Raw genomic sequence first — 13203 nt, 5'->3', positions numbered from 1 at the left:
GATATATGCGCTCAGTCTTGAGGAGACACAGAGGGCAGGCGCCTGGCTGATGGAAGGGAACAGACAGCCGAGGAAGGAGGCTCCCTAGACAAAGTGATGCTTGTCTTGAATCTTTTTTTTTTTAATTTTTAAAAATGTTCTTACTTGTTTTTGAGAGAGAGACACACACACACACACAGAGCACGAGTGGGGGAAGGGCAAAGAGAGAGGGAGACACGGAATCTGAAGCAGGCTGCAGGGTCCGAGCTATCAGCACAGAGCCTGATACGGGGCTCAAAGTCACAAACCACAAGATCGTGACCTGAGCCGGAGTCAGAGGCTTAACTGACGGAGCCACCCAAGCACCCCTGCTTGTCTTTAATCTTATTTTTGGGACAGACAGAGACAGAGCATGAACGGGGGAGGGGCAGAGAGAGAGGGAGACACAGAATCGGAAACAGGCTCCAGGCTCCGAGCCATCAGCCCAGAGCCTGACGCGGGGCTCGAACTCACGGACCGTGAGATTGTGACCTGGCTGAAGTCGGACGCTTAACCGACTGCGCCACCCAGGCACCCCATCTTGTCTTTAATCTTAACCGATGAGAACAATTCTCCAGGCAAGAAAGGGGCAAGGATCTTCTAAACAGAAGGTGCAGACGCTTGTATGGTCAGTTTTGAGAAACTGTGTTTAGAGTATCTGGCTCTCGGGGGCACCTGGGTCGCTCAGTCCGTTGAGTGTCCGACTTTGACTCGGGTCATGATCTCACGGCTTGTGAGTTCGATTCCCACGTCAGGCTCTGTGCTGACAGCTCGGAGCCTGGAGCCTGCTTCGGATTCTGTGTCTCCCTCTTTCTCTGCCCCTCCCCCTGCTCACACTCTGTCTCTCTCTCTCAAAAATAAACATTAAAAAAAAAAAAAAAAGAGTATCTGGTGCTCGGGATAGTGAGTTGGTGGAACATACAGGCAGAGAAGTGGGCAGAAGCCAGAGGAGAAGCCATGTACTTGCTGAAATAAGAGTGGATTTTATTCCCCTGGCAGGGGACTGTCATGATCAGACTTGTGTGTGCGAGCTGGCTGCATCATGGAGGATGGGCGATGGGCCTGTCTGAAGCTCTGGCTTAAGCAGACGAGAAGAGATGACACAGGGTCCGAAAACACAAAGGCTCTCACTTGCAACAATTAGCTTTGCAGCGGGAGAAAAGCATTTTGGTGGCCACACAAGACATTGGCACACGGGAAACTAAGCTGAGTTGTAGTGAGCTGACCCTCTTCTGGCTCCTACACAATACCTCTGGGAGGGCATATGCCACTGATCCAGGGATATTCTTTCTCTTTGTTGAAAAGATTGGTGCTTCTGGGGCACCTGGGTGGCTCAGTCATTTAAACGTCTGACTCCCGATTTCGGCTTGGGTCATGATCTCACGCTGACAGTGTGGAGCCTGCTTGGGATTCTCTCCCCCCCCCCCCCCCCCTCTCTCTCTCTCTCACGTGCGCGCGCGCGCGCGCGCAAGATAAATAAATAAATAAACTTGGGACGCCTGGGCAGCTCAGTCGGTTAAGCGTCCGACTTCGGCTCAGGTCATGATCTCATGGTTGTGAGTTCGAGCCCCACGTCGGGCTCTGTGCTGACAGCTTGGAGCCTGGAGCCTGCTTCGGGTTCTGTGTCTCCCTCTGTCTCTGCCCCTCCCCTGCTCATGCTCGCTCTGTTTCTCAAAAATAAACATTAAAGAAAACTTTAAAAATAATAATAAATAAACTTTTAGGAAGATTGGTGCTTCTTTCCAATGAACTACAGGTAGCTTCTGTCTCCACCTAGTGCTCCTCTCTACCGCTCTCCCAGAAGACTATTTCACATCTTCTCCTTTGCGAACCTCTGACACCCTCCCCTACCTTGTCTCTCAGCTGATTGACTTCGCCTCCCACCTCACTGAGAAAATGGAAGTAGTCAGGACTTCCTTGAAATCCCAGCACCTCGTCTACCCACCTTCATGCCTATACTCAGCTCTGTGGCCGGTTCCTAGAGATTCCCAGTCAGTTGTTTAAGGCCACCCCTCCACTCACGTACCAGATTCCCTCCTTTTCCATATGCTGGCAGTTTTTTCCTCTTTATCTTCCACCATCAGTTTTTCCCTCTCTTGCTTCATTTCACCCTGAAATTTCTCTTTAAAGATACCTCTCTGGGAGGTGCCTGGGTGGCTCAGTCGGTTGAGCTGTGAGTCTTGATTTCACTTAAGGTCATGATCCCAGGGTCGTGGGATCGAGCCCTGCGTCAGACTTTGCCCTGAGCATGGAGCCTGCTTAAGATTCTCTCTCTCTTCTCCCCTCTCTCTCCCTCTGCCCCACTTGTACTCTCTTTCTCTTTAAAAACTAAAAAAAATTTAAAAAAAAATTAAAGATCTCTCTTTTGACCCCACTTTCTCCCCTCTCTTCACCCCTTTTCCCTGTTCCTCCTAACAGCAAAACTCGCTTTCTCTGGTTCTTGTGTTCGCATTCTCTCTTTTTTATGCATTTATTTAGTTTAAAACATTTTTTGTTTATTTATTTTGAGAGAGAGAGAGAGAGAGAGAGAGAATGGGGGAGGGGCAGGAAGAGGGGGAGACACAGAATCCAAAGCAGGCCGCAGGCCCCGAGCTGTCAGCACAGAGCCCGACGTGGGGCTCGAACCCGCAAACCGTGAGATCACGACCTGAGCCGAAGTCGGCCGCTCAACCGACTGAGCCACCCAGGCGCCCCTCGCATTCTCTCTTGAACCCATTCCAGTCAGGCTTTTGCATCCCAGTTCCCCATGAAAACTGCTTTTGTCAGTGTGGCCAGTGACCCTCACAGCCTTCCAGCTGGTGGTGAACTCCGTTCCTCGTCCCCTGGCACGCTCAGCAGCTCCTGACAGAGTCGGGGACGCCCACCTCTGTGAACCCTGGGGTTTGCTGCCAGGACACCCCACGGTGGGTTTTTCCCCTGCCTCGACATCTGTTCCTCTTCGGTCTACTTTGCTGCTTCCCGGGCTCAGGGCTTGGACCTCTTCTCTACCCGTGTCCCCTGATGTCACCCAGCCTTGCGGCTTTAAGCGCCATCTCCATGCTGGCAAGTCCCACCTTTCTGTCGCCGGTTTAGTCTCTTCCATGAATGTCGCCATTTGTCTAAACCCACCACTCGACGTTTCTACTCTCTCACCAGCAAAACCTGATTTCGGCTGCGGTCTTGCCCTTTGAGTTACTCAAGCTGTAGTCCTCCCTCTTGTCTCTGCTCTCACATCCCCCTTTCCAATCTTTCAAGAATCCCCTTGGCTCTGCCTTCAAATCACATATGGAATCTCGTCACTTGTCCTCACCCCCACGACCGCCATCCTGTCCAAGTCGTCTCTCACTGAAATCACTGTGAGAGTTTCCTGAGTGGCTTCCCTACTGCCACCCTTTCTCCCCACGCGGTCTTAATCGAACGGCCAGAGTGATCCTGATAGAAAGTAAGTCAGATCTTTCACACCCCTGTTCAGAATCCTCCAATGGCTCCCCATTTCTCTGAGGGTCAAAAGCCAACATCCAGCATCCTGCTGGGCCCGTGTGATGTGGCCCTCTGGTCCCTCCTGACGCCCTCTCTGCTGCTCTTCCCTAGGCCTCCTTCCGTGCTCCTGCATAAGCCTCCCGCACTCCAGGCACTCACCCACTTCAGGGCCTGTGCACCGCCGTTCCCTCTGCCTGGAATGGAACACTGTTCCTGTATAGTCTCGTGGCTTCTTCCCACCTCCTTTAAGTCTTTGTGCAAATCTCACCTCAGTGAGGCCCACCTTGACCACCCTTTTTATTTTTAATTTAATTAAAAAATTTTTAAGTTTATTTATTTAAGTAATCTCTACACCCAGCGTAGGGCTAGAACTCACAATCCTGAGGTCAAAAGTCACATTCTTTCATCCAAGCCAGCCAGGTGCCCCGACCACCCCTTTTAAAACGTTGTCCCTTCCCTGCCTCCCCTTGCCCCGTCCCCCAGCCACCACCACTGCTTCTCTTATCTCGCTCTATTTTGTTTCCCATAGTAGTTATCACCGCTTCCCATCCTATGTAATTTCTTAGGTTTATTGTTATACCTACTAGATTACGAGCTCTATGAGGATAAGGATTTCTATTTGTGTGTGGATGTATTTTTAGCACCAAGAACAGATTGGCACATCATGGGTGTGCTCGATGTTTTTTGAGTTAACGAATCTGTAACACTTACTTGTTGAGGACCTGGTCCATGCCAGGTCCTTGGCAGGGTGCTGGGGATCCAAAGATGAAGGAGAGTGGTCCCTGCCTTCTGCCCCAGCTTTTGTTTGTTTTGAACAAAAGCACAGTGAGTGCCTGTTCGGCTGTGCCCCGCTCCCTCAGCCTGAGGCCTTGGATCCTTTGTGACTGTTGCTGCTGTGTATTTAGACCCATCTGCCGGGGCGCCTGGGTGGCTCAGTCGGTTGAGCGTGTGACTTCGGCTCAGGTCATGATCTCATGGTCAGTGAGTTCAAGCCCTGCATCGGGCTCTGTGCTGACAGCTCAGAGCGAGGAGCCTGCTTCAGTTTCTGTGTCTCCCTCTCTCTGTGCTCCTCCCCCACTCGTGCTGTGTCTCTCAGAAATGAATAAATGTTAAAAAAAAAAAAAAAAAAACTTAGACCCATCTGCCCACGATCCCGGGGCCCTCTCGTGAATCATATCCAGTTGTGCTGCCTCACGATATTGCCGTCCTGTTCTCTCCTGCCCTGCATCGAGGTGGCCCTGAATTTGCACCCACGGGCTAGCATGCCTAAGACTTCTTCCTGTTCGGCAGCTCTCCTGAGCTCGGAAATAGGCTTTCCGTTTTCTCACCCTTTCTGACCCAGGTGTGAATTCTGTCTCTACCACTTATCAGCTGTAAGGACCTTGGGTGAATCAGGTAGCTTCTGTGAGCCTCAGTTTCCTCAACTGTGAAATAGGGCTAATATAGTACTTAACTCATAGGGATATTGTGAAAAAGAAACAGTGCATGTTTGGCACAGTCTGTGGAATGAATTATCCTTCAGTAAATGCTGCCTTCTGTTACTAATTATTATCATTACTGAGTTGTTATGGGTTAAGCAAGTCGTTTGTGAAGCACGTGTATAAAAGCACTGAACGAAGCACAGTTATACTGCGGTCACCATCACGGCCACTGTAATCAGTCCTTTTGGTATCCCTGGTGCTCCTCTCAAGGCTGACCCACTAAATCCATGGTAGCTACTCTTTGATCTAACCTGGCAAAGATTGACTTGACCGTCCTGTTTTTTTCCCCCATTCAGACCTGAAAGAGGACTATGACCAGTGGAACAGCCTCATTGAAGGCATTGGACCGTCGCTCATCCCAGGGGCCCCACACCATCTGTCCAGCCTGTAGGCACAGCTGGCCATTTGTGAAAGGTCACTGAGCTGAGTTCCCATTCGGGGCCTACCCAGGGACACCCGTAGCCTCCTATTGAGAAGTGGCTGATGGTGACCCTTCTTCGAAGATTAAGAGGATGAAATCACACTGCTGATTAGATAACTGGGTACTTTGATCTTGGACTTGTTGATCTCAAACTCATGCTGGGGTGTGGATCACTTACTGATCGGCAAACTGACTTTCTGGGAACTGAACCCTGATGGTGTGGGGAACAAGCAGTGGGGTAGAGTTGGGGGGGGGGCGGTGCTTCCAGCCCCAAGCTCTATTAACCCAGTGGCCTACTCCCTCACCTCGGGCCGGTGTGGCTTCTGCAGTGGAAGGAAGGAAGCCGAAGGATGGAGTGAAATTTCCACCTTCAGGACCTCTAGCCCAGCCTCGCACTGTCTCCTCCCACCTCTCCGCCTTCTCCCTCCCCAGGGCCACTTGGTAAGTTCTGATCACTTTAGGTAACTTCCTAGGATAGACACCACCGTTTTCTGTATATTTTCAAGCCTTCTTGTTGCATGAAACATCAGGACTCAGACTTGTGAGCCCACGGAGGAGGGCAGAAGCATTGTCCTCACAGCCTAGGGAGGGAAGCGCAGTCCACACTGGTACCGCAGAAGTTTCTGGATGTCGTGGACTTTTGCTAAAAATGTATCTTGACAAGAATCAACACAAGTTGGTTGAGATGAAAAAGATAGATTAACACCATTAAGTGGCCTTTTGAACAGGCCCTTGCCACAAGAGGGAGGTAGTTTGGTTGGTTAGAATTCAGGCAACCACCCCTGGAGAGGTCTAGGGACTCTTTGGTCTTGCCCCTTACGTCAGATGCCATGAGCCTCCAACTTGCCTGGAATCAGGGTGCTGTAGTCTGTTTTCTGGCTCTGAGGCCCTAGCCTCAAATGTAAGTCAAGATATAGACTGAATTTCCATTCTGTTCCATTTATAATATGAATGATATTAATACTCATGTTTGCCTAATGATATGTTGGAATATTTTCTTTATTTAATCTGCATTAGAGCAAGATGGCGAGCCATCTGGAAGTAACTTTTCCTTCTGTCTTTCTTTGTTCACTTACCACTTATGCCCATGTGGAAAAAGACTTTAAAAGGAAAGGAAATCTTCCTGGGGATCGAATTCAAAGTTGTCTGGGAACATCAACCTGAAACCCTCCTCTCCACTACTCTAGACTTCATACCTCTCAGCCCAGGTAGTAGAGGACCCCAGATGAGGCAGGAGCAAAGGGGAAATGCATCTACACAGTAGGTCCAAGGTCAGTGCCACCAAAGCAGGCTGGGACCATGTCTTCCATCTTGTGACAGCTCTTCTCTCTAAGATGTGAAGCGTCAGCTCCCCTGAGGCTGTGGACCTTGGGAGGATCTATGAATTCCAGTGAGACAGAGCATAAGGAGAATATCATTTCAGTGCTGGGTTCTAGAATTCTGTATCCTGGTTTTGAGTCCTGACTCTACCACCGCTGAGTAAATTTGAGCAAATTATGTTCTCTTTCCATTCTTAGTTCCTGAATTTCTAAAATGGGGATCTGCATCATGAATTGTTAAGAGGATTAAGTGTAAAGATGAGTGACCCAAGGCTCATTTAAAAGTATGTTTCTGGGGCACTGGGTGGCTCAGTTGATTAAGCGTCCGACTCTTAATTTCCGCTCAGGTCATGATGTCACGGTTCTTGAGTTTGAGCCCCATGTAGGGCTCTGCGCTGACAGCATGGAGCCTGCTTGGGGTTCTCTCTCTCCCTTTGCCCCTCTCCCCTGCTCTCCCTCAATCTCTTTCTCAAGAGTAAATAAACATTTAAAAGTAAATAAATAAAAGTATGATTCCTACTTTCTGAATATGTGAGATTTTTGTAGTTATCTTCTAACTGTTGTTTTCTGGCTTAATTGCTTTGTGGTCAGAGAAAATAACCCATATGGTGTTCATCCTTCAGGATTTGTGGAAACTTGCTTTTTGGCCCAGTATAAGGTCAGTTTTGTAATTTAAATGATTTAAAAGACTATATATAAGGAGTTTTGGCTTGCTTTTTTACTCAACAACACATTATGGACTTCCTTCTAGGAGAATGCATACAGATATTTAATAGAGCCTTCCAACCCCCGTATGGGGACCAGAGCCCCTCCACACTCGCAGAACCAGCATCTACTGGTTCTTGAGCCTGGGGCTGGTTCTGCAGATGCTGGGGGTCCAGTTCTGACAGCATGAGCACATGAGACCCAACTGCTACCTTAGGCAAATAAAGAATGCAGATATATTTTGTAGAGAAGGTTCTCAGAAATTGGATCTATTTCCTCCACTCAGTTCATGTTCTGGTAATGACTCATTTATCCAGCAACGTTGGAGTAGGTGAATTTTTATATAACTGAAAATTATCCTGTAAGCTACAGAATATAATATTGACTTTTTTTTTAAGTAATCTCTACATCCAACACGGGGCTTGAACTCACAACCCCAAGATCAAGAGTTGCGTGCTCTACTGACTGAGGCAGCCAGGCACCCCTAATATTGACTATTTTGAATATCAGTCTACCAAAAAGATAATGCAGTTACTTCTTAATGTGAACCGACCTCATTTAGCTTTTTAGGATGTTTCTATTAAGATAAACCAGCTTATATGGTAGTAACAAGCAACCCCAAACAGCAACAAAAGTTTATTTCTTGCCCATGTTCTTGTTCTCTGTTGGTTGGCTAGAAACTCTGCCTTGTGTCTTTTTTACCCTCATAAGACAGAGAGGGATCTATGAATTCCAGTGAGACAGAGCATAAGGAGAATATCATTTCAGTGTTGGGCTCTAGAATTCTGTATCCTGGTTTGGGGACAGTGGGGACAGTGGAGCTGCCACTCTCTGAAAGCATCCTTTGCTGGTTGCCATGGGCACCCATTAGCTCTTGAAGCTTCTGCCCAGAAGTGCCACTCACTATTTCCATTCACGTTTCATTAGCCAAAACTAGTAATCCGCCCATACCTAACATCCCATACCACACCCAGAGAGCCGACCTATCTGTGACCAGGTCTAATGTGTGAGCAGTGGTGCACCCTTATCTGTAAAGATGTGGATAGCTGTTTGCACCTATCCTGTGTGGTCCCCAGCAGCTGTCCTCCTCGTTCTTTTGGTTGCTTTTCAGAGTTTGTGTTTGTCTCCCTTGTAGTCAGACTGCCAGACATCACTCTTCGTTGCCTTTCTTGCGCCAACCCCTCTTGAGATTCGTGACTTGTGGTCAGCCACATTATTTACAACTGTCTAAAGTAAAACTAGGTAGTCCCAGAGGGCTTTAGAGACTTCTGCAGTCAAAACGCACTGCCTTTAGCCCTTGGACTTTATAATCCTTCCTTTGCCCAGAAGGGATATCACAAGGCCTTTGGTCTTTTGTCCTGGTTTTTTGTTAGCTCCCAGGGTATCAAAAGACATCAGATAAATGGCCTTTAGATAAGTAAGATGATCCGGCATATTATTTGGCATTTGCTGGTAAATTACATGCTAGCGAATCCTTTCCAAAAGCAAAGATGTCTCAGATTTCTCTTGTGTCTTGTTTCCCATCCCGTTATTCAACTACACCCATGGAAGCCTCCTAGTGGTGTTTTGTGAAGTCTCTGTGCAGGGCATGGTGCATCAGTGAGGAGGGAAGGGTAGTAAGCACAGACTGGAATGAGAGTCCTCATCCCTCCCGCTTCCTGGACTTGTCAGGCTGAGGCTGGTCGGGCTCTGGCTGTGCCCGCAGCACAGCCCCCAGGTACATTTCTAGTATACGTCCTGACATGCTGTCTGCTTGCTCATTCTCAAGAGGACTACTAGGCTCTTGAAATGTCAGTCGATGAACTCCAACTCCATGTGTTGGCCTTGTGTGGGACTACATCTGCTCCCCTTCTGGGACACCACTTACCCCTGGGCCTGCAAACTGACAGAGGGAGGGACAGAAGAAGCCATACTCTGTACTCAGGACCCATCCTCCTTAAGAAGCTTACTTTCTGTCCCGTCACAACCACACACAGATACCAAGTGTCCCTGGCCATTGCCGCGTAGCAAAGTAGCAGTGATGAGGTTCATCATCACAGCCTGGGCTAACGGGCCCTTCCTGTGAAGCTAAGACTATGTTCAGGGCTTCACATGCGTCATCTCGCTTCTCACAGTAACCCCCTGAGGTGAGGTGCTATTGGCCTCATTTCATGTATGAGGAAACAAGAGCCTTAGAGAAGTGACTCGATCAGCAATCACAGCAAGAATTTGGCAAAGCTGGGATTTCGGCGTCACAAGCCAAGCTCCTAATCACTGAGCCGTACTGCCAGATACACATACTCAGTTTTGCACCTGCTTCTGTCTTTTTAAACTGTCAGGGTATGAAGAATGCAATTTCATGAGAAATTGAATCAAAAATATGAAACTCCACGGGGCACCTGGCTGGCTCAGTCGGTGGGGCATAGGACTCTTGATCTTGGGGTTTTGAGTTCAAGCCCCATGCTGGGTGTAGAGATTACTTAAAAATAAAATCTTGGGATGCCTGGGTGCCTCAGTCAGTTAAGTGTCTGGCTCTTGATTTTGGCTCAGGTCATGATCTCACAGTTCGTGGGTTTGAGCCCCAATTGGGTCCTGTGCTGACAGTGTGGAGGCTGCTTGGGATTCTGTCTCTCTCTCTCTCTCTCTCTCTCTCTCTCTCTCTCTCTCTGATAAATAAATAAACAAACAAATAAATAAATAAAATTTTAAAAATCTTGGGGAAAAAAACCCAAACTCAAAAAAAAAAAAAAAAGTCAAACTCCAGCAATTTCTATATGACATGTATTTAGATTCCATGACATCCTCAGCATTATTTATTGAGAAATGGGTTGGGGGAGAGAAATGCCCTTCACCGAGGACTGTGGGTGGGTCAGGTGCTCAGTTTGTTTGATTTATGAGGAAAGCAGTTCAGGTGTTCAGAAGGTGGTCTTTGAGATCAGACACCCCCAACCCCAGTAGCCCTGTGACTTCATGCTGTTTATTCGGTGAACTTTGTTTTCCTTGTATGTTTGCCTGTTTGCAAAATGAGAATTCTAATAGTATTTACCTCTTGGAGTTGTGGTGGTAATTAAATGAAGTTAATGCATGTAAAGCGCTTAGCCCGGTATCTATACGAGGGCTTAGTGAACATGACCTATGACTGGCATTGTTTTCCTTGCTCCTCCTCACGTGTCTGTGAGGTCAGGTATCATTTGCCCTTCGCTGAGTGGACCCCAGTGGTCCTGGTCTAAGTTCTTACGCCAGCCTGTCCGGTTCCCCAGGCCCCTCCCTTGCAAGAAGCCTGCTCACTGCCACCCAGCTGCTTCCACTGTGTGGGGATGGATCCACTGGATGAAGAGACAGTTCTGTTCTCTTTGCCCTGATTTCCCTGCTCCGCACATCAAAGCTCAAAGCCCACACTGCAGGTGTAGCCTCTCTTCACCACCAGGGAGAGTCTCCGCTCCTAGGTTCTGGTTTGGGTTTGAGTTTCACACCTGATCATCCGAGCACACAGGTCTATGCACCGGCTGTAACCCAAAGGTGGGCGAGTCAGAGGTCTGCGTAGAGGTTAGTCGGAGGGAGGAGGACCTGGGGGTGGGGAGTGTGTAGCAGAGGCTAGTTGCAGGAATTATCGTCTGCCGTGTTGGAGGCGGGCGTGGGGGGGGGGTTAAAGCGCCCCGTGACCTCCTCGGGAGACACTCCTCCAGCTCTCCCCCCTCACTGCCTGCTCTGATTTCCCCCCAGGTTCTCTTGTGTCCTCCCACCGGCCGGTTGCCAGGACCTTTGAGGCTAGTCTCCCGGCCGCTCACCCCTGGACTCATTTTTACAGTCTCCTGGACTCCAGTCCCTTTCCCCCTGCGTCCTGTTGCCAGATCCGCTGACAACACTACTTTTGTTTCAAAACGCCAACCTGGCAAGGGGGTCTGATGGGAAGAGGACCAAACTGCTTGTTTGGAGCCCAGGGTTTTTGTCTCGGCTCTCAGTCACCGTCTCTCTTGTCACCATCTCTCTTGTCACCGTCTCTCTTGTCACCGTCTTTCTTGCCCAGCGCCTTTCCTCTTGTGAGTTCGGTTTCCCTGCCTGTAAACTGGGAAGCGGGGTGGTGGGTGTTGACTTGGCTGATCCCTGAGGCCCGTGCAGTTGCGCTGTTTCCTGGCTCCGTCACGGAGTGGATTTTCCTGTGGGATGACATCTCACCCCCTCATCGCGCCTGGTCCTGCCCTGCCCCTCCTGTCCTCTGCTTCTTACCACGCACTCTTCCCACAGTCCCCCTCAAGTGTGTGCCCACCCATTCCCCAGACGAACACGCATTCCCTTTCTCACGATGTTTTCTTCCCAGTCTCCTCCCTGTACATCCAAGTACTGCTAATCTTTTAGGCCCCATTTGAGCTCCTGCTCTTCTGTGAAAGCCTTCCTGCTTAGACCCACCTAACGTTTGATCTCTTGGCCTCCTGCTCCCCGAGAGAAACACATCCGTGCCATATTTAGTATTGCAGTTAATGACGTTATTCCAGGAGTGGGACCCATCTGTTGCACGGGACAAGCATCCTCCTGTTGACTGACAAGGGGAGCAGGGATCACCGTCCCCTCCCCTCTTGTCCCCCTGATCAGCAGGCTCCTTGTTTCCCAGGCAGACTTGGGAACAGCTGGTGTTCACCCAGCCCTCCGACGCCTCCAGCTGCCCCTGCTTCCTTTTCTTGGGGTTTTCCCAGATCCCAGGTGTGGGGCCCGGGGCAGACCCAGTGGCACTGCGGCCGAGGGCAGCTGGAGCGAAAGGAGATCTGGAGATACTTGGACACGTAGCATTTGAGAGTTAGAAGGAGGGCAACACTGAGCACAAATCATACCGATACTGAAAATGAGGGAAAACTTTGCCAGCTTATTTTTCCCATCTTGCTTTCACCTAAAAAAAGAAGCTGCTCAGAAACACAGTCCTCCTCAGCCTGCTAAGCCAGATGGTCCCTAGATGCACAGCCTGCCAAGAGTGCGTGCATAATTCTTCATTTTCATGGTGTCACATCCAGGTCTGAATCCAGACACTGACACTTTCTTACCATTTGATCTGGAGCCAGTGAACCCTCCCGAGCCTTTATTTTCCTATAAAATGGGGTCATTAATGTCTGCCTTGCCCACCTCAAGATTCGGGGCGGTGGGGGGAGGGGTTCAATATAAGACATAGGGCGCTTTGTAATTTACAAGACACTAGACAAATATATGTTGCTATTAATAACAAAAGTGCCATATTTTGTTTTTTGCCAGTGTGCTGCTATATAATGAGCACGTATTTTGTGCCAGATTCTGTGCTAAGTGTTTTACATACATTGTATCGTTTAATCCTAACACCATCCCTGTAAGGTATTACGTGTATCCCCATCCAACAGATCAGGAAAAGGAGGTTCAGGAAGGTGTACTAGCTCGGCCACAGTCACCCAGCAGGTAAGTAAGTCCTGGGTCAGGATCGGAACCTAAACGGTTGGGTTCCAAAGTCAGTGCTCTCAGTTTCTGTTCATCCCTACCTCACAAAGAGAAAACAGTTCTGTACTACCCTATATAGGTTAAAATAAGCCATGATTTGATCTCCAGTAAATGCCCTGAACAGTTGGGTCATACAAAGACTGATTTTGGGGGAAGGTCCAACTGAGTCCTGATGGTACACCTTTTCTAGCAGTAGAGATGGGCTGGTTCCAACAGTCCATCCATCATCTCTCTACCTCATATAAAGTTAACAGTTCAGAGAACAAACCCATTAGTTCTGTACTCTATAAACCATGAAGCCAACCAATTGGCAGAAAGAAAATTTTTAATCTCTAACTTACATACTGTAGATCAGTGAGTGTCAGCT

At 48.8% G+C, this 13203-nt stretch overlaps 1 protein-coding gene across 4 annotated transcripts in view; it reads left to right on the top strand.

Annotated features, from left to right (window-relative positions):
* PAFAH2 (platelet activating factor acetylhydrolase 2) overlaps positions 1–13203 on the top strand; it is a 66415-nt gene that overhangs the window by 27114 nt on the left and 26098 nt on the right. For 2 of the 4 annotated variants that reach the window (XM_006934420.5, XM_003989677.5), the window contains one exon: positions 5255–7400. The exons of the other annotated variants lie outside the window; for them this stretch is intronic. In XM_006934420.5, coding sequence (XP_006934482.2) covers positions 5255–5273 — 19 coding nt within the window. In that variant the 3' untranslated portion in view covers positions 5274–7400. Of the gene's footprint in view, positions 1–5254; positions 7401–13203 lie in introns of those variants that run through there. 4 annotated transcript variants of the gene reach the window in all.

This window comes from Felis catus, chromosome C1 (genome assembly GCF_018350175.1).
Source record: "Felis catus isolate Fca126 chromosome C1, F.catus_Fca126_mat1.0, whole genome shotgun sequence".
NCBI lineage: Eukaryota > Metazoa > Chordata > Mammalia > Carnivora > Felidae > Felis > Felis catus.
This window is presented reverse-complemented; position numbering and strand designations above follow the sequence as displayed.